We start from the raw sequence: 20,525 nt of genomic DNA, 5'->3' as shown, positions 1-20,525 counted from the left end.
CATACCTAGTCTGGCAGGGGCTTTAGGGAAAGAATTAAGATGAGGCTATTGTACACTAAAGCGACAACGGGTTGACCCGTTGGCGTGTTTGTTTATAAATTCCATAGAAAATGACCTTATTACCACTCCTGAGTGTATTTTATAAATAAAAAAACTATATTCAGGCCGCTGCCTAACGACGCAGGGGAAGGGACCGCATTTTTTGTACAAAAACTACTGACGGAAAATGCGACCCGAAATGAGTTTCTTTGAGGCTACTTTTCCTGTTTCTTTTCTAAATAGTGATGGGACTTTTCTATAGTAATTTAGATTAAGATTTCAACGTTAATTACTAACCTAACCTAATCGCTGGTAGTTAAGTGATTATATTATTTGCGATGACATAACATTGTTATGACTATCATTAACATTGTTAATATTGATTAATGAATAATGTTTAATAGTAAAAAGCCTGAAATGCCGTTAAAATTATTTACTGCACTGTTTAAATCACAGAACATATTAAAGAGGTTAGAATGGCTATCGCGCGCAGTTAGTATCGGAACCGGTGTCGCCGCTCGTTCCTCTCTACATTTACTAACACTCGCGCAACTGTAGTAAAAACTAGCTAGCGCCTTGTGTGCGTGGTGAATGGATAGGTACGCCTCCTTTAGACAAATTTGATGTCTGGCTTCTTAATCTGAAGGTTATTGTGGCGCAAAAAGGGATGTTTACTTCGTTTTCGGTCAGCGCGGGCGAGTAGCATGCGAGCGTTTGCTCAAAACCGGCGGCGACACGTACCCTGCTCGCATCGCCATTCTAACTTGTTCTGTGGTTTAAATGCTTGTGGCTTTGCGATTGCGACAATTTTATTGTTTAGTATGGCTTATCTATAGTAATAATAACTCAATGGTAACTAACTATACAGTTATTTTCAAAGATATTTTTACTTCTTGTTCAAAGTTTTTTTTACGAGTAAAACGGCGCAGTATCCCCACACTGTGCACTGTCCCAGAAGGACTCCTCCTTTGTTAACGCTCAACGAAAAATTCTCATAAATCTCTCGACCTCTCCAATTAGGTTTGAGTTCTGTTATTCCAGAGCGTTGGGAAGTCGAAATGTTCAACAAACGATGTTATGAAATAACTAACACCGTTTTCTAAACCTGTTCATTATGGCCAATGAATAAGATGGTTTTTTTCCCGCAATATGAAGAAGACAATCTGTCATGTTTGTTTTCATTCAAGACACGTATTTTGAAAACCCGGAAAATGGCAGTTAAGAGCCCATCAACGTGCACACATATACGTAGCGGCCCCCTTTTTTAAAATATCTTATGTTAAATTTAAATAATCCCGATTATTTAGCAGTGGCGCTAGTGTTCACGTTGATGGGCTCTTAAACTGAAAGTGTTAAATGCACACTTAAACACTTTAAGTCTCCACGAAAGCAAGTTACATTAGTTCACACGAGAATTCAGTTCTTCAATCGTGAAATTTAAGCCCCATTGATAATGATTTGTGTGCTGGCCACTGTATAATTGGAAAACAAACACCACTGAAGTTACCTTTTTTTATTTTTATTTTTTTTTTATTGGGAGGAAAATCAAATTAAGGAAAATATTGTCGATTTGTAAATTCACAAAATTATTGTCAATTTACGCTCAAAATCACTCTTCACTACTCAGACATGATTGTCTTTAAGGCCAATCCATTAAAAGCATACATAATACATTAACGTCTAAAACAAGTTCAAATTACACTGGTCCGTTCGAGAACCCGACTCTCCACCAATAAGAACGCTCCACGACCCCGTGTCCGAGCCCCGAGCCCCGTGAAATGCAAGCCCTGTAGATAATGATTTGTGTGTTGGCCGCTACCCAATTGGCCGGATACGGCCGAAGGTATATTTGTTTACAAGTCAAGGTCGAGTGCTTACTTAAATGATTAATAGTTGTCATTGAAAACATAATTATTTTTCGAGATTTCAGTAGGTTAGTATCATGATAGGTAGAAGTGTAGACAATAGGGATGATGACACATGTTGAATTTTATAACAAAATCTAGTAAAATAGATAGCAAACGAGCAATTTATCACAATAATGTGGATATTAAAATAAAATATTGAAAAATTACAAAATTACAGGACCTGAAAGTTTCAAAATTTAAGTTTTTTTTAACTTCCAAAAACGATAAAAGTAAGGGTACCATTCGATTCCATACATTTCACCAAAAAAAATATTGTATAAGTAGCAACTATGTACATAAACGCAATATTTCACCGACAAAAACGCAATTTTCTTGTTTTGTCCATACTACAAGATGGGCGATGACGTCACGGCCTCTGGCCGTTTTGTATAGGGCGTTTCGCGAGTGAAGTGCGACTGTCGGACTTTGACTACAATTTCTGACTTTTGTGTTACTTTAATGCAATGGGTCCCATATAGACATTTGATCCTAAAAACAAACCCGATCGATTGATACCATAAAAATAATTAAGTCATGTAGCCTATTGATGGGATGGGAGGTTGGGAGGGCGATCTTTGCTTTGCGAAGCTTATCTTTTTAGTATTTTGTTAGGAATCGATATTATTTATTTAATTTCTTCTATTCTTTGTTCAACAAATTTTAGTGTGGACTTACTGGTACGGGGACATTTTAGACAGCTAAGATCAGTGTAAATAAAGACGCGGTACTTTGGAGTCTACATCGTTAGACTTGAGTTCACTTGAGTCAATATGCTGAACTTCAAATCCTATAAACTTGAAGACCCTACAATTCCCGGTATTTCTAATGTAAATAAAATATAAAATTCTACTACTTAGACAAACAGTAGGTAGGTAGGCAATAGAAATGAAATCAATATAATAAATTGAAATATAATCTTACATCGCAATTCAATTGAATTGTTGGTCGAAGTAAGGTTATTATTTGACTGTCGGATGATTGAGAATCGATATCAAATATACACCATCGTTCATAATATATTAGGTTTGTATCGGTTTTACCCAAATACGAGATGGGTAATGAATTCTAAATTATGATTTTAGCAGTCTACTTAAGACTTTTCGTCTACTCTAGTCTACTCAGCTTAGACTGCCTACCCAAGATGCCAATCCTTTGCGAAGTAGCGAAAGAAAATAGTAACTAGTAGAGTAATTGGGATAAAACCCGCGCGATCTCCATATCTTCCGTTACAAGTTTCGCGCGGCGCGCCATATCTTTTGTTGCCTTCTAATTTTCTGGCTTTACGCTCCTTCTAAAGGGGCCCACTGATTAACAGTCCGCCGGACGATATCGGCCTGTCAGTTAGAACAAAAAGTTGACAGTTCCGAACAACTGACAGGCTGATACCGTCCGGCGGACTGTTTATCAGTGGGCCCCTTTAAACAATAAAGATGTGTTCAGTTCATACTGAACGCCTTGCCCGCTTCGCATCTTCTGCTGCTAACTGTATGTATTAAGTATATGTCTGTCATGTTTTCCGCCGTGGCGTCGAAACTGCTAAACTAATTTTCATAATTGAGATGTCAATGGATTTTTCAGCGTTTGAAATTAAAACGGAGACCTAGATTCTCCGAAACATGTCGCGCGTACCTAGTGATTAAAATACCGGAGTAATACGGGAAAGTTATTATAGCTTTTTCCCAAAATACCTACTCTAAAGTGAAGAAACTTAAATCATGAACTTTCCATACTGACGCAAAAGATCCAAATTTTATAACAACTCCTAATACGTACGAAAACAAATATAGGTGAACCAGAATCTATTGAGGGTGCGCCATGTTGCGGAATTTCACTGGAACTAATTTTTTCATACTACACTGAATTGTCACCCTATACATGAGAATAACAGCGCCCTCTTGACAATTATCATATATTACTGGTCAGGCTATACATTAAGCAGACAGGTAATTCAGTAATTTCAGTATATTATAGCCTTAAAAAGTTCCACCAGCAATATATGTAAAAGCGATATAATATAAACCCTATTGCAGTACAATAAGGCACAAATTACATCCAATCGATTGTCAAGTTGGAACAGTCGCCATCAGATACATCGGAGCGGCCAAGGCGCTCACAAATATCTGAACACGCCTTTATTGTCAAGGCGTTAGAATGCGTGTTCAGATATTTTAGGACACCTCGGCCGTTCGATATAACTGATGGTGACAGAACAACTTTATTATTCGGATAGGTCATCTTAGGTAATTCTCGTGCTAAATCAATGTGTTTGCAAGTGAAATTAGACTTTATGCCTTTGGTGTAAGATTGAGAGTAATGTGTTGGGATCGTGGGACTCTTATGGACTTGTTTGTTGGTATATTGATTGATTGTTTATGGCTTTCGGTATGGAGCCTTCTTTTATGGATGCTTGGAACGTACAGATTAAAGAAAAAAACTAGTACATACTATTATAAATCTAAATGTTTAGAAATCTAAAAGCTTTGAAAAATACGTGTAAAGTGTCATTCTATGGAACTTGCTAACTATGTAAACAAAAGTCACTAGTAAATACATCATTCAGGGATAATTTCAATATGGCGGTTTGTTTACATAGATAGCAAGTTCCATATAATGAAACTTTAACTTTTTATACCAGGTGTCGACTTTTTTGTAATTAAAGATTCCGAAGTCAAGTTACATTAGTATCAATTTTAAACCAAAATACGCGTTTTGTGAATAGGATAGCAGCAATTACGACTAAAGCAATTTAACTTTGACACAGTTGTTAGTTCCCATAACTATAGCGTCAGATGGTGAATTTTAGATGGGAGTTTAGGGTTCGGCCTTCGTGGGACTTTGGATTATTAATTACTAGCGACCCGCCCCGGCTTCGCACGGGTTAACAAATTATACACAAACCTTCCTCTTGAATCACTCTATCTATTAAAAAAGAACCGCATCAAAATCCGTTGCGTAGTTTTAAAGATCTAAGCATACATACAGACAGACAGACAGACCGACAGCGGGAAGCGACTTTGTTTTATATTATGTAGTGATAGTGATTTGTCAACGCAAAGCCTTTCCAAGCAGAAGACGATTAATTTAGTTTTAAGTTTTATATCATTTTCATATAATTTAAGGACGAAAACATTATATTCATAGTCACTCTTTGGGAGGAGAAAAAAAAATCTTCATGTATGAATGTTTCTTTAAAAGTGTCAGTTATTTTATTATCTATTTGCAAACTTGTTCCATTTATTCTTATCGCAACTCTAGTTAACCTCACAATTAACATAATTAGGTCAAATTATAATTTAGTTCATTTCATTGTAAAATATATTATAAGTAATATGTATATAAAAATTACATGAAGGTACAGTCTTACGTTCTTATAATTATTATAACCATCGACTTATAGTTTTTATTTGTCTTCGCACTTTTTAAACGTCAATCCAAATTGCACCCGTCAAACCGGGGATGCTGATGACGGAACCAGGAGCTACAACCCTTCAAGTCTAAGCTCATAATGATTGTTTTATTGAAGTACAGTCAATGAAACAAAAACTCCATTATTCAAGCAACTAATAAAAAAAACTAACTATAAACTAGACATATTAAAACTTAACTAACATTAAAATAAAACTACTTAAAAATTAAAACTAGTTAATATCAAATAAACTAAAACATATAAAAGAAGTTATAAAAAGAACACCCCTTCTAAAACCTCCGCCTGCGGCATTGTGCCCATAACGCTTGCTGGCGCGTTACCTCTCTGTATTGCCAGCGATATACGCTGGTTGAGGTAAGCGCCAGCCATATACCTAGTCTCCCGAGGCATCGACCAGTCGTGTAGATTATTCAAATAGATTATTTCTTGTCTTAATCAATCTCATAGCACATTCCATTGAACTTTGCATGTCCCGTCGCACAATTACTACCAACAAAGGCAGCATTAGATCGAATTCCAATCGATCCTAAGCTTTTAAAACTTTCCGGGATAGTTATCTTCTCTCTCCTTTCTAAGCTCTCTCCTTCTGGCATTCTTCTAAGTTCTAGTGGTCCTTGCAGCTCTTCGAAAGGGTATGGTCGTCTTGGTGCAGAAAGAATAAGGTGCAAGGATATTATTAACATGAATATCTTGACAAACATTGTGTGATACTTGAAGGTGAACAAAACTGTCTCTTCAACTTTTGAGGTCTTCTATAGTTTTGCTGATACGTTTATTATGTCCGAATTCCTCACATTTTAGGTAAAAACGTTATAAAAAAAGTATTCAACTCCTTTCTGGCTAAGTTGCTGATGTTTCTTCCAAACTAATTACTTACATCAGCCGAAAACTCTGCTTTTATACTAAGGTCTCCCCAATATCTCCACTTTTAATATCTCCACAGCAGCCAGTCGTGTGGCTTTCTTAATCCAACGATTCTCTGGAATCTGAGGAAGTGGGAGGTAGTGTGGGAACCGTAAGAAGCCTTCTCTGCAGTAACTCGGTGCTCTTGGCTCTCGGTGATCCGTTCAGGTCCGTTGCAGTTGCTGAGCAGTTTGTCAGTAGGTAAACCTCTCTGAAGACTTTATCTGGCTGCCTCTTTCCAAATAACTTTCAACCGTCCACAACACCTGCAGTGTTTTTAATTTTATTCACTCTTGATAAACAGTCACAGTAGCCAATGCATCCTTGCAACTAGATGTTAGATGCGTACAACGTAAACTTTTCTCTTATGTATTCGTAACACACACTAATAGGTAACGAGGTTTTATCAGTTCTTTTCGAAACACGAAAAACAAACGATGTGGATAAATGCTCAGGCAAAGACATTTGCAGCTTTACTCACAAGACAAACTGACATGGGCTATTATTATAACAGTTTAAACTGTTATTTAAACACGTAGGTATCCGTTCGTAAACTGTGTACAACTGATTTGAATTAACTACAGTCTTACCTAATGATTCTATATAATTAAGATTAGGCGATTAACCTAATATTTTTATGCAACTTTTAATTAAGTGATTAGTAAATTTAGTGGTTGGTAATTTTCCTCAATTTATATTATTTGTCTATAACAAATATTTTGTGCTGTGTCCAACATAGAAAAGTGACAGTAAGTAGTATGACGAAATACATTAATTAAAGAAAGAATAGAGTTCATAAAACAGTTTAGTTCAATAGCCAAAATGACTAAAAAACGGAACGCTTAGTAAATAGTTTTGTCATGTGTGTCAGTCCGTCTATTCCTCTGTCCGTATGTCATACCCTCACACCTATTTAAGTAGGTATCTCAAAAACTATTAGGTACCTATATTTGAATGTTTGGAACATAGGTGTATGTTTTAAACTGCTACCAAGTTTATTGAGCGGGGACTAACATACGACGAAACTATCCCATTCAGCCTAGGTACTTATTACTACGCTGTCAAATCTAGATTGGTCTGAGCGTACAATAATACCCTAATGCCACTTAGATTTACGCTGCACCGCGGCGTTTAGTACCGGGTGGAGGGTGGTGGGGGGTAGGGTAATCTGGGCAACAGGTGTTAGCCGAGGAGACTTAGCAAAGCTGTCGGTTGGTGAGAATTTATTACCATTTCCGAGGTAAACGTGGATAGTAAAGCACGACTTCGATTAACGAGCAATTCTTGTATACAGCGTGTGGCCTGTAACACGGGCGAAAAATTAAAACGTAGATTCTACTCCTAAAACTAGACAATGTTTGTTCAGCGACTTTTAAAAATAACTTGTGGTTTGGATTTTAAAACACTTTAAAATTTATTCGAACACGCAATGTATTACGAAATTGATTATGCCTGTACGGTGACAAGACTGACAGGCAATTAGACGGAATTTAAAGTACATTGAAAATATTATTTAGTTTGTTTGAAAAAGGGACAATCTTAAGACTACATAATTTCAAAAAGCTGTTGAACAAAAGTTTTATGGTTGAGGAGTAGAATCTACGTTTTAATTATTCGCCCGTGTTGCAGGCCACATGCTGTATATACTCGTATATTTCAGGGATCGGAAACGGCTCTAACGATTTCGATGAAACTTGCTATATGGGGATTTTCGGGGGCGAATAATTGATCTAGCTAGTTCTTATCTCTGTGAAAACGCGGAATTTTGAGTTTTTATATGTTTTCCGAGTAAAGTTCGGTCTTCCAGATATTTTTTCAACTTAAATCTCACCGCATAGCAGACTAAGTGCTAGTTGCACCATCCGCACTTGACCGACTGATCAACGTCACCCGGGAATCTTTCCATACAATAAAATTTAGCGAACTCTTTAACGATGACAAACAGTTTGGTGCAACCGACCCTAATTGCGACACAACATCATGACATGATCATGTGACATTACGAACATATCTGTGATTACGAAGTTCGTTAGTCACTTTGTACCATTTGTCATTAACTCATTAAGGAGATTAATAGTTAGGGAGGCGAGGTAGCTAAATGGCGTAATTCAACGGCGCCGTCGAGACCTATCAAAATCGAAAGATAAAATAATTTCGAAAAGAAAAGCTCGTATGGCAAAAACCATTTTAGCGGTGGGTTTGGCGTGTACGGTTTTTCAAAAATGTTAAAAAAAACAGTTACTTGGGCATTCTCGAGCGCGTCAGATATTCATACTACGTATGCCCCGAGTGCCTCTGATAACAACGGTATACTAATCTGCCGGTTTGCGTGGTGGGGGTAGGCATATAAAGTAGTCAAAAATGCAAAAAAAAAAAATTACTCGAGCGCGTCAGATTTTCGGAAGGGGTGTTAAGTAGGCCCCAAGGAAGCTTCCTTTAAAAAAACTGACAATTTCGGCGTGACGATAAGTTACGATGAATTTTTGAAAATGCAAAAAAAAAAAGTTTTTTTGAAATACTCGAGCGCGTCAGATTTTCATAGGGGAGGTTTATCTCGGTATCCTGAAAGCATATTTTTTTTAATCTGACAAAAATGTTGGTGGGTTCTCTTAATCTGACCGAAAAAGGTATTTTGGTTCAAAAAATTCCGTGGCCGCGCTTTTTATTTGGACAAAAATGTAAAGAGACCTTTTTTTGTGTAAAATAAAATTACCTTTTTTGTTTATTTAAACTTTTTTTTGTAAAATGTATCGTTCGCGACTTATATGCCGCAACGCGTTCTTAGGAAGACGAAATGGCTCCTCCACACTTCCGGTCATGCGGAAACCGGCAGATTTTGTATTTTTAGTAAGTTTTAGATTATATTCTTCAAAATAAAAAATAAAAAAATCGCGCTCGAGAATGCCGGATTAAAGTTTTTTTTTTACAAGTTCGCGACCCTATAACTCGGCGGCGTCAAGGACTTATCGTCAGATTAGTTAAATTTAGTCTTTAAACACTAAAATCAACCCCCAATATCTTAATCTGACGCGCTCGAGTATTTCAGACTATCCATTTTTTTTTACTAATCTGATCGTCTATCCTAGGCGCGCGTCACTACATATAGAGCTAAATACTTTACAAGGTTGTTCTATTAGGTCTAAGGTATCTCTCATATCTTAAACTGCCACGCTCGAGTATTGCCGAAAATTCCCCTATTCGCCTCCCTAACTATAACATATTTTATGCTCAATGCAAATTTCATTTGATGGATTAATGTTGTGAAATCGATAACACAGTCGTTTTAAATTGTTTCATCATCATCATACGGGTGGGACGAATAGAGCGATGTCTCATGATTCTTTTGGCACAATAATTGTTATACTGTGTTCTGTGGTTATACGTAACAAGCAAAACCATCCATGTCCATGGTTGGAGAAAAAAGAACTAGTTTGAAATGTTAGCTAAGGTTTCCCCTTTGACTCGGGCAATTTGCTTTCGTAAGTCCGGATGTTCTCTACAGGTCGCAGTTCTCAACTGACTCTCGTAAAATGTTGTGACCAGATTCTATGACTAAATAGATTTTTTTTGTCGATCTAGTTTTTGTATTTTTTTTTATTGCGGAAATTGGCATAGAGGAATTAAGCGCCAATAGCGTCCATTACGCCTAAGACCATTGTGAGATCACTGTAATAATGACGAACGAACTATTTTTCGCTGGTCCAGAAATACCGCGGGTACATTCCAGCACAGTTTAGCTGTGGCAGGAAGTGGAGGTGAACTGTGATCTGTGATTGTTATGAATTTGTTCAGATGACTAAGGACGAAAACATTAGGTACTTTTATCTTAACTTCTTCTGTACATAAACACACCCATATGCACTATGCACTCTAAGAAAGTGCATTAAGAAGTCGAGCAAAGTTTCGCGCCGTAAGCTATAATGCACGTAATACAACTTTGGAAAGCTCAACAAAGCTGTTTTATTGGGCAAAAGCTTTTAACTGGAGCTTTCGGGATATCCGGGGAGGTGGGCTTTTGTTTCAATATTTTATAGCTAGGGCTGCCACTGTGTTAGTTTAAACTTTCGTATGTGTGGTGGTGTAGAATTGTGGGTTGAACCTTGGTTGTATCGTAGCAGAAAAAAACAACGGGTTGCACTCCAGGAGTGCCGGCAGAAGTGAAAACTCAATGACTAGTGCAAAATGTCTGCAGCACTATGTATAATTGAGGTTAACGCCATCTAGCGTTATTTCATCGCATTACTTGAAACCCCTAAGCACATCACTGTTAGTACTCGAGTTATAATTAGTACCAGTTAGAGGGAAACTCACTAGATGGCATTTAAATCAATAAAGAAAAACTCAATGATATTGTAACAGGTCACGTGTCCGTCTTACGTCTTACGAATCTTACACCTCGCGAGTTTAACATTTTTTCCCCATCACAAAAAGTGCACAGCGCCTCTAAAGAAGTTTTCACTTCAAAAATAATTTCAATAAAATGCAAAAGATGACTGAAAATTTCCGTCAGGGTATCCTTGTCTATAGATCAATAGACGAAAGGAAAATATTTTATTTTATTTTTACAGCTCATTTTTTTACTCTATAGGTAAAAAGCAACGACAAACTCACACTTTGCTCCTCAGCTTTAAAAGATGAACTTTAAGCTTAGAATAAATTTAAAAGTGGAAAAATTACTGTCTTGGGTGAGACTTGAACTCACGGCCCCTGGATCGATCCAGAGGCCGTGAGTTCAGACAGCAAGACAGCAATTTTTCCACTTTTAAATTTATTCTAAGCTTAATAACATCGGTCGCAGACGTTTTTCTGCTTGTAAAAAATTAAATTAAGATGAACTTTGTTTTTCACTCGCTTGTTCGGTACCTAACTCAAAATGAGCACTCGTAACAAAAAACAACTTTCCAAATTTAACTTATTGTTAGACATACATATTTGCAGCAATTTTTGAAGTGAAAACTTCTTTAGCGGCGCTGTGCACTTTTTGAGGCGGGGAAAAATTTTAAACTCGCGACAGGTCACGTGACCGACAGATTCGACAGATTGAAAATTCGTAAGACGGACACGTGACCTGATCGAAAACCTGTTACAATGTCATTGAGTTTTCACTTCTGCCGGCACTCTCGGAGTGCAACCCGTTGTTTTTTTTTTTATTTACCTACAAACACCACAAAATAAGATAAAAAATGAATTCGGTTTCTTGTCACTTTCGTTTGTCACCGGGGACATGTCATTCATAGGACAAAATAACATGATTTGTGTAAAATAAATTAACAAAATATATCCAAACTTTTTTCTTCCAAGCAATAATGTACTTTACTGTATACGTCTTGGAGTTTACGATGGCATGTCAAATATTAGAAATATAATTTTACTTTTCGAATGTGATGGACAGCCTTAATCCTTTGAGATTTGGTATTTTTGTGCTGACGCGAAAAATGCCGACTGCTGTGTTTTTGTGGATTTACATAAATCGGCGTTGACTAAGTCCCCCAGTAAGCTATATAAGGCTTGTGTTGTGTTGTGGGTACTTAAACAACGATATCACTACATAGTATAAAACAGTCGCTTCCCGCTGTCTGTCCCTATGTATGCTTAGATCTTTAAAACTACGCAACGGATTTTGATGCGGTTTTTTTAATAGATTGAGTGATTCAAGAGGAAGGTTTGTATATAATTTGTTAACCCGTGCGAAGCGACAGTGAAATGAAAATACTCAAGCATTTTGAATAAATCATTGCTCTGTAATTTAATAAATAGTTTCTATCATAAATTTACGCTGCGGAGCTTTCCCTTCGGTTGAAAATATCATTTTACGCTTCCTATTAAGCTATAAAAGCTATAAGCTAGTTGGCGCTATAATGAATACTCTTGTTACTCAGGTATTTACGTAATTTTCGTATTTTGATTTCGTATTTCTTAAACAGCGTTTTTAACCCGTGCTACATATTAATATCAGATAAATAAGAACCTTATCATTTTAGAAAGGAAAATCTTTCGGAAGATCCTGGGACCTATCAAGAGAGACAACGGCACCTGGAGGATAAGGAGGAATGCCGAAATCGAGGAGTTGGTGGCCGGACCCAATATCATCGGCGAAACGAAATCCCACAGACTTCGCTGGTTCGGGCACCTATTGAGAATGGGAGAGGACCGAGCTGCCAAGAGGGCGTACCTGGGAAGACCGACTGGTGGCCGCCCGGTAGGTCGGCCCAGATACCGCTGGGGAGACAGTGTGGAAGCGAATCTGCGTCAGCTTCAAGCCGATAATTGGCAGGAAACGGCGCAGGATCGGGAAAAATGGTGTGCTCTCGTTTCGGAGGCCAAGATCCTCTTTGGGTCGCTGAGCCGTAATAGTTAGTTAGTTATCATTTTAGAAAGGTAAGCAAGACATTTTTTCACCATGCAGTTGTCATTGATTGTGATGTCTGCCGCGTCAGGAATTTGCCAGAGACCTGATTTCTCATAATCATAATCATAATTATATTTATTGTGTTACATTTCATAGGTACTAAAACCATAGCCTACCATCTTAATGGTGTACAATATTTGTTACTTTAAGTTAAAGCTAAAAAATATTTAATAACTATAGCATAATAAGTATAATAACACAATTGGATTTGGCTAAGCATTCAAGAGGAAGGTTTATGTATAATTTGTTAACCCGTGCGAAGCCGGGGCGGGTCGCTAGTAAAAGCAGTAAATAATAAATTTTCCTTGTAAAACCTGAAAACATGTAAGATTTGTGCCTGTATGTACTCACGTCAGGACTGATGTCGGTGAAGTTGGCGCTGGACACGAATTCCCGCAGAAACCCGTCCAGCTCCGTGCCCTCGATGTAGCCATTACCTGGAACAAACACGGAAATCATTAAAACCTAGAATTGGCAAAGAGAAGCCATTTTTGATTTTCATTCTGACAGAGTAGGAAACGTACACTGCATCGTATCGCATTTTTATAATAGCAAAGTGCACACCCCTATTATATCTTCAAAATAGTATACAATTATGTAAGAAAAGAGAGTGGATAAGGGAGAAGTAGAAGAGGGAGTTGGAAGGGGCGGACCTCGGCGGACTTTCTCCGATCAGATCAGGGAAATCCTGAAGAAAGGCCAGGTCACGAGCGAGCACCCTAAACTGGCGAGCGTGTATGAGGAATGTTATGAAAGTAACGGAATCGAAAGAGGTATGTCAGGATCGTAATAGAAAGTGGGAATCCGTGGTCTCTGCCTACCCCTCCGGGAAATAGGCGTGATTATATGTATGTATGTAAGAAAAAGAGGGTCTAGTGGATAAGTAGGTATATTATATTCTCCAAGTGTGCATTATCCACTAAGTATTAAACTAAATAATTATGTTTATTTAAAGTCGTTTGAACAAAGCTATCGATCCGTGATTACATTGATTACCTAATTAGGCAGACGCATTTAGAAGTCGTTACTAAACGATGACCTACTTTGGAACTGACTATGAAGCCTGTTGTCATAGATCAATAGATTTATTTTGAGGCTCAACAAATTGATGCTGTTATTAGAAAGCTTATTTCCAATATAATATTTAAAACTTTCGCGTTTTGAACACACATTAACTCACATTTATAGACGGGTCTATCGCGGGTCGAAATTCGCGAAGCGTCGGTAAATAAAGGTAATTAAATAAAGGGTATAGCCGGGTAAGCATGGCCAAACTGCCCTTAGCGAAAAAAACAATTTCCTTTTACTGGATTATTAACCTATGTATATGTAGTGCTTTCACCAAATATTAAGACTCAAATGCTACAGATTAAAAAAAAATGCAAAAAAAGAAAAATTATTTTTATTTTATTACAGCCAAAGTACTAATCCGATTTCTTTGTAATTTGTGTATGTTGTATATATAATTAAGGTCGCTTTCTGAAAAAAAAAAATTGAATTATCTCTTAAAATAATAGTAAAAAATTGAGATGAAAATTTTCAGAAAAATAAAAAAAATACGTGCGAGATAGCGACAGTTATCAAATTTACATATTTTATGTAGAATTTAATAATATTCAAAAATTAAAATCGGGATTAACAGTGTGAAAAACTCGAATTTGTAACATCCCATAATACTCTCTCTTCATACAAGCAAAGCTAATTAGTCATAAACGAATGAAGTATATTGTGAACGCAGTCTTTACGAATTCGAATTTAGAATGTGACGTATTTTATTCATCAAAGGAACAGACATTTTTCAATCGTTAACGCTCTGTCACTGACAATCCAACCTCTAGACTGAGCTTAGGCCAATTCTTTCATAACACCGATGCTGCCAAAAATACGGGGGTGCGGGGGGACGAGGTGAGCGAATCCTGTGCCGTGATTGGACCGTTCAAAGACACGGACCAATCACGGCACGGGATTGACTCGAAGATGGAGTAACGCTACCGTATCCGTATGTGTGGCAGAGGGGGTAGCGCGACTATGCTATGTCTAGAGGTTGGATTGTATGTGCGCTCTGTATAAAATTCGTGCCTATTTTCCTGTTCCCCCGTTTTTTTTAAAAAAATCTCTGAATGCCGTTCGCCCTAGCCGCATACAGCCACGGAGTTTAAGGTCCGCGCTCAGCAAAATAAGTCGCGTTCTAAATTCAAATTGCGTTAGGAATATAACTTTCTAGTATAACGTACAAGTTATTTTGTATGAAGAGAAGGTATTATGGGATGTTACAAATTCGAGTTTTTAACATTGTTAATCCCGATTTTAATTTTTGAAAAAAAAATATGTTAAACAGTATTAAATTCTACATGAAATATGTAAATTTGATAACTGTCGCCATCTCGCATGTATTTTTTTTATTTTTCTGAAAATTTTCATCTCAATTTTTTACTATTATTTTAAGAGATAATTCAATATTATTTTTTTCAGAAAGTGACCATAATTGTATATACAACATACCCAAATTACAAAGAAATCGGATTAGTACTTTGGCTGTAATAAAATAAAAATTATTTTTCTTTTTTTGCAATTTTTGAAAAATCTGAAGCATTTGAGGCTTAATATTTGGTGAAAGCACTACATATACATAGGTTAATAATCCAGTAAAAGGAAATTGTTTTTTTCGTTAAGGGCAGTTTGGCCATGCTTACCCGGCTATACCCTTTCGCGATAGACCCGTCTATAAATGTGAGTCAATATGAGCTTATTTTCATATTGAACCTATTTCAAAGAACCAGAAGTACAGTCGCCATCAGATATATCAGAGCGGCCAAGGCGTTCACAATATCTGAACACGCACTCTAACGACCTGACAATAGAGGCGTGCTCAGATATTTGTGAGCGCCTCAGCCGCTCCGATATATCTGATGGCGACTGTACAACAAAACTTGGCTACATTTCGCTCGAAAACAAATACAGATTGTAAATAAATATTTAAATAGGACTATTAAATACATAATATTATTGTTGACTACTATAATATATATATGTATAATCCCTCTCGAGCACCAGAATTTGTGGCTTTCCACAATAAAAGGGTCCTTATGCTTTTCATTTGTAATAAGGACGTTTCTATCAGAATTTCTGTTGGAATTTTAGATGAAAACGTCCTTATTGCACTTGAAGCATAAGGACCCTTCTGTGATGGAAAGCCACATTTATCCAGTAGGTAGTTGACAGAGAGAGAGCGAAGGTTTTCATTTCCGCTTAAAAATGTGTTGGGTAGAAATTAGACTCTAGTGTCCTTCTTGGGTACCTACAGAAAAGACAGTTCTTGTTTTCCGGTGAATGACCCAGTTACGGGCAGTTAACTAAACATATAGGTGTTTAGAAGTTAGTCCCATTATTAAATACCGCGACCTAGTTTGGGTTCTATTCGGGATGACCGCTTGGACATTAATGTATATGTGTATAGGTAAGGTAAGATATTTATGAGTATCGGTATATCGGTAATAGATTAGGGTAAAGTTACTATATTTATAAGGCATAGTCGTAAGTACTAACAAAAAATGATCCCTGATGGTCCTTAAATAAATGAATTTATTATTTATTATATACAAGTTCATTTACAAGAAATGATTGTATATTATTTAAAAGTCATTTTCATATTCGACCAAATTATGGGTCAGTTATTATGCAAAGTGTATTGGAGTCATTTCCGATGTGTTTTTGGACAAGTAAAGGATAATGTATATTATTGGATTCAAAAATCATAAGTTATGTTAGTTTTGCTTCATATAAGATGTCTTTATATTTAACTAGCTGTTGCCCGCGACTTCGTACGCGTGGATTTGTATATTGGTGGTTATATATTCTACATTGGCTTAGAACATTATGCAGCAAGAGATTGCGGTAGGACGGTTAATCATTTCTTAATTATTAATATTATACGACGCATGAGACTTGTCTTTCACAACCTACGAAGTTTCAAGCCCCTAACTGAATAAAATTGTCCTCGATGTAATCCCTCTAAACCCCCTTAGAATATTTTCATGTCCTCTATTTAATAAAACCTACTACCTAATTACCTATTTACGAAGTTTCAAGTTCCTAGCTTTAAATAAAATTTGCACCCTAAGACGAACTGTCATCCCCTTTTTAACCCCCTTAGGGGTTGAATTTCCAAAAACGTTGCAATTACTTTTTTTTGTAATCGGCTATTATGCCTTTCTAAGAAGTTTCAAAGCATTTGTAATGGATTCAAACATTCAACCCCTTTTTAACCCTGTTAGGGGATTTACAAAACGCTGAAATAACTTTTCCTGTCTTCTAATAATATCCCCAAATACAAAGATTCAAGTCCCGCACTCTGAAAAATATTTGATATCCGTACAAATTTTCAACCCCATGTTTTACCACCTTGGGGGATGAATTTTTAAAAACGCTGAAATTTGTTTTCTTGTATCTTAATTCAATACCTTTTTGCAAAGTTTCAAGTTCCTAGCTTAAAATAAAATTTGCACCCTAAGACGAACTTTCATCCCCTTTTTAACCCCCTTAGGGGTTGAATTTCCAAAAACGTTGCAATTACTTTTTTTTGTAATCGGCTATTATGCCTTTCTAAGAAGTTTCAAAGCATTTGTAATGGATTCAAACTTTCAACCCCTGTTTAACCCTGTTAGGGGATGAATTATACAAAACGCTGAAATTATTTTCCTGTATTTTAATAATATCCCGAAATACAAAGATTCAAGTCCCGCACTCTCAAAAATATTTGATCTCCGTACAAATTTTCAACCCCTTTTTTACCACCTTGGGGGATGAATTTTTTAAAACGCTGAAATTAGTTTTCTTGTTTTTTAATTTAATACCTTTTTACGAAGTTTCAAGGTCCTAGCTTAAAATAAAATTTGCACCCCAGGCCAAAGTTTCATCCCCTTTTTTACCCCCTTAGAGGTTGAATTACCTAAAACGTCGCAATTACTTTTTTTTGTCATCGGCTATTATGCCTTTCTGAGAAGTTTCAAAGCATTTGTAATGGATTCAATCTTTCAACCCCTGTTTAACCCTGTTAGGGGATGAATTTTCAAAAACGCTGAAATTGCTTTTCCTGTCTTATAATAATATCCCCATATACAAAGTTTCAAGTCCAACACTCACAAAAATATTTGATCTCTATACAAACTTTCAACCCCTTTTTCACCACCTTGGGGGATGAATTTTCGAAAACGCAGAAATTAATTTTCTTGTTTTTTAATTTAATACCTTTTTACGAAGTTTCAAGGTCCTAGCTTAAAATAAAATTTGCACCCCAGGACAAAGTTTCATCCCCTTTTTTACCCCCTTAGAGGTTGAATTACCTAAAACGTCGCAATTACTTTTTTTTGTCATCGGCTATTATGCCTTTCTAAGAAGTTTCAAAGCATTTGTAATGGATTCAATCTTTCAACCCCTGTTTAACCCTGTTAGGGGATGAACTTTACAAAACGCTGAAATTGCTTTTCCTGTATTTTAAAAATATCCCCAAATACAAAGATTCAAGTCCCGCACTCTCAACAATATTTGATCTCCGTACAAATTTTCAACCCCTTTTTTACCACCTTGGGGGATGAATTTTTAAAAACGCTGAAATTAGATTTCTTGTTTTTTAATTTAATACCTTTTTACGAAGTTTCAAGGTCCTAGCTTAAAATAAAATTTGCACCCCAGGACAAAGTTTCATCCCCTTTTTTACCCCCTTAGAGGTTGAATTACCGCAAACGTCGCAATTACTTTTTTTTGTCATCGGCTATTATGCCTTTCTAAGAAGTTTCAAAGCATTTGTAATGGATTCAAACTTTCAACCCCTTTTTAACCCTGTTAGGGGATGAATTTTCAAAAACGCTGAAATTACTTTTCCCGTCTTATAATAATATCCCCATATACAAAGTTTCAAGTCCAACACTCACAAAAATATTTGATCTCCATACAAACTTTCAACCCCTTTTTCACCACCTTGGGGGATGAATTTTCGAAAACGCAGAAATTAGTTTTCTTGTTTTTTAATATAGTACATTTTTACAATGTTTCAAATTCCTAGCTTAAAATAAAACTTGCACCCCATACAACCTTTCATCCCCTTTTTAACCCCCTTAGGGGTTGAATTTCTCAAAATCGCTTCTTAGCTCTTATACATTTTATAAATGCAACCTAGTGTCCAAATTTCAACTTTCTAGCGTTTGTAGTTTCGGCTCTGCGTTGATGAGTCAGTCAGTCAGTCAGTCAGTCAGTCAGTCAGTCAATCAGTCAGGACACGTGCATTTATATATATAGATTAGATATACCTACCTATTAAAAACTCGTGTTTAAAAGTTTTTTCACCACACCAACTGTTAAAGGCTCTCCTGATTGTTCAAATACTGATAGCAAAGTTGCATTTTATTCACATGTGAGGAAAAGTCATCAAATGCAAATTTTGAGTTATTTTCTTATGTTTGCTGGTAGGATTGACTTTTAAATAATGATTTTAAATGATAAATATCGTCGGGTGACAAGTAAAAGTCACTAACTAACATCATTGAAATTATTGGACAATAAACCGTGTTACAGTGTAATAAAGTGCATTGTTACTTTAATTTTTTGGTAGTACTTAGTGACTTTTACTTGTCACCCGACGATATTTAATAACATTCATTTGGATTTGTACTACAAATAACTATTCTTATGTCGAATGCAAAGCAAAACTGTCAAATTTCTTTATTTTTCTGACGATTTGTATATAAAGGTATATATTATTGTATAATTAGTATGAGCAGACAGGCATACAGTTCCATATGCATTTGTTGTAGGTATAAATGTAACAGAACTACCTAAGGTAGAACTCCCAGTCTAACTTACGTCAGTTTGGCCCAAGTTTCTCGCTCAACGTGACTAGTCGTAACTGTGAAGTTCTACGTAGTACTTTACAAGTAGTTTAATGGCATGAGATTTCTTTCATAAAATACTCGGAAATAGTGTAAGCTCAAGAAATAAATTATAAGTATGGCTTATCTACACAACAATCGCTATGCAACTAACGTGTAAAGGGGCCCACTGATTATTAGTCCGCCGGACAGTAATATCGGCCTGTCAACTTTTTGTTCTAACTGAAATCTCAATCAGAACCCGTACTTCAAGCGAATGAAAAACCTTTTAAATACCTAAGACGGTTATAAAAGTGTCTACACGATGAGAGTTGATAAAATCCTCCGTAAGCCGAAGCTTACCGGGGTAGCTGTCTTTCAGCGGAACATATTGTCAGCGGGAGACATGGAAATGCCGGGTAAGGCTTGATTCAGACTTACTTAAGGTGGCTCGATTTTCATACAAAAAACAATTGCGTTTTATTAAGTCATTAGGTCATTCCACACTATTACTACATAAATATGTATGTGCGTACTTTCGAATACTCGGTTTCACCACACCAGCTCGGAAAGGCTTACTTTGCACTTAAAAACGGATTGCAAAGTTGCACTTTGCTATCAGTAATTCACAAGTAATCAAATGCAAATTTTGAGTTGTTTTATTATGTTTGCTGGTAGAATTGACTTTTAAATGATGATTTTGGATGATAAATATTTAATAACATTCATTTGAATTTGATTTGGTTTGATTTTGTTTGATATTTTACATTTAATCATAAAGTAAGTATAGTATAGAGTAATCGGCCCATACAAGCCTCGCTTAGTTCCACAAAAATTCAAGAGATGTCACTCAGAGCACCATTGGGCCTAAATATATATTTGTGTTATTTCAAATCTTGCCAATTTTTAAATTAACATGTATAGTTCTAATTTATTTAGCATATTACAACAAAAACCTTTTAAAACATCCATTTACA

The 20,525-nt window shown here is 36.3% G+C and overlaps 1 protein-coding gene across 1 annotated transcript in view; it reads right to left on the bottom strand.

Annotated features, from left to right (window-relative positions):
* LOC134657834 (calbindin-32) overlaps positions 1 to 20,525 on the bottom strand; it is a 108,295-nt gene that overhangs the window by 31,159 nt on the left and 56,611 nt on the right. Inside the window, exon 3 of the mRNA XM_063513410.1 lies at positions 13,037 to 13,122. Coding sequence (XP_063369480.1) covers positions 13,037 to 13,122 — 86 coding nt within the window. The remainder of the gene's footprint in view (positions 1 to 13,036; positions 13,123 to 20,525) is intronic.

The sequence above is a fragment of the Cydia amplana genome, chromosome 21 (assembly GCF_948474715.1).
Source record: "Cydia amplana chromosome 21, ilCydAmpl1.1, whole genome shotgun sequence".
In the NCBI taxonomy this organism is placed as follows: Eukaryota; Metazoa; Arthropoda; class Insecta; order Lepidoptera; family Tortricidae; genus Cydia; species Cydia amplana.
This window is presented reverse-complemented; position numbering and strand designations above follow the sequence as displayed.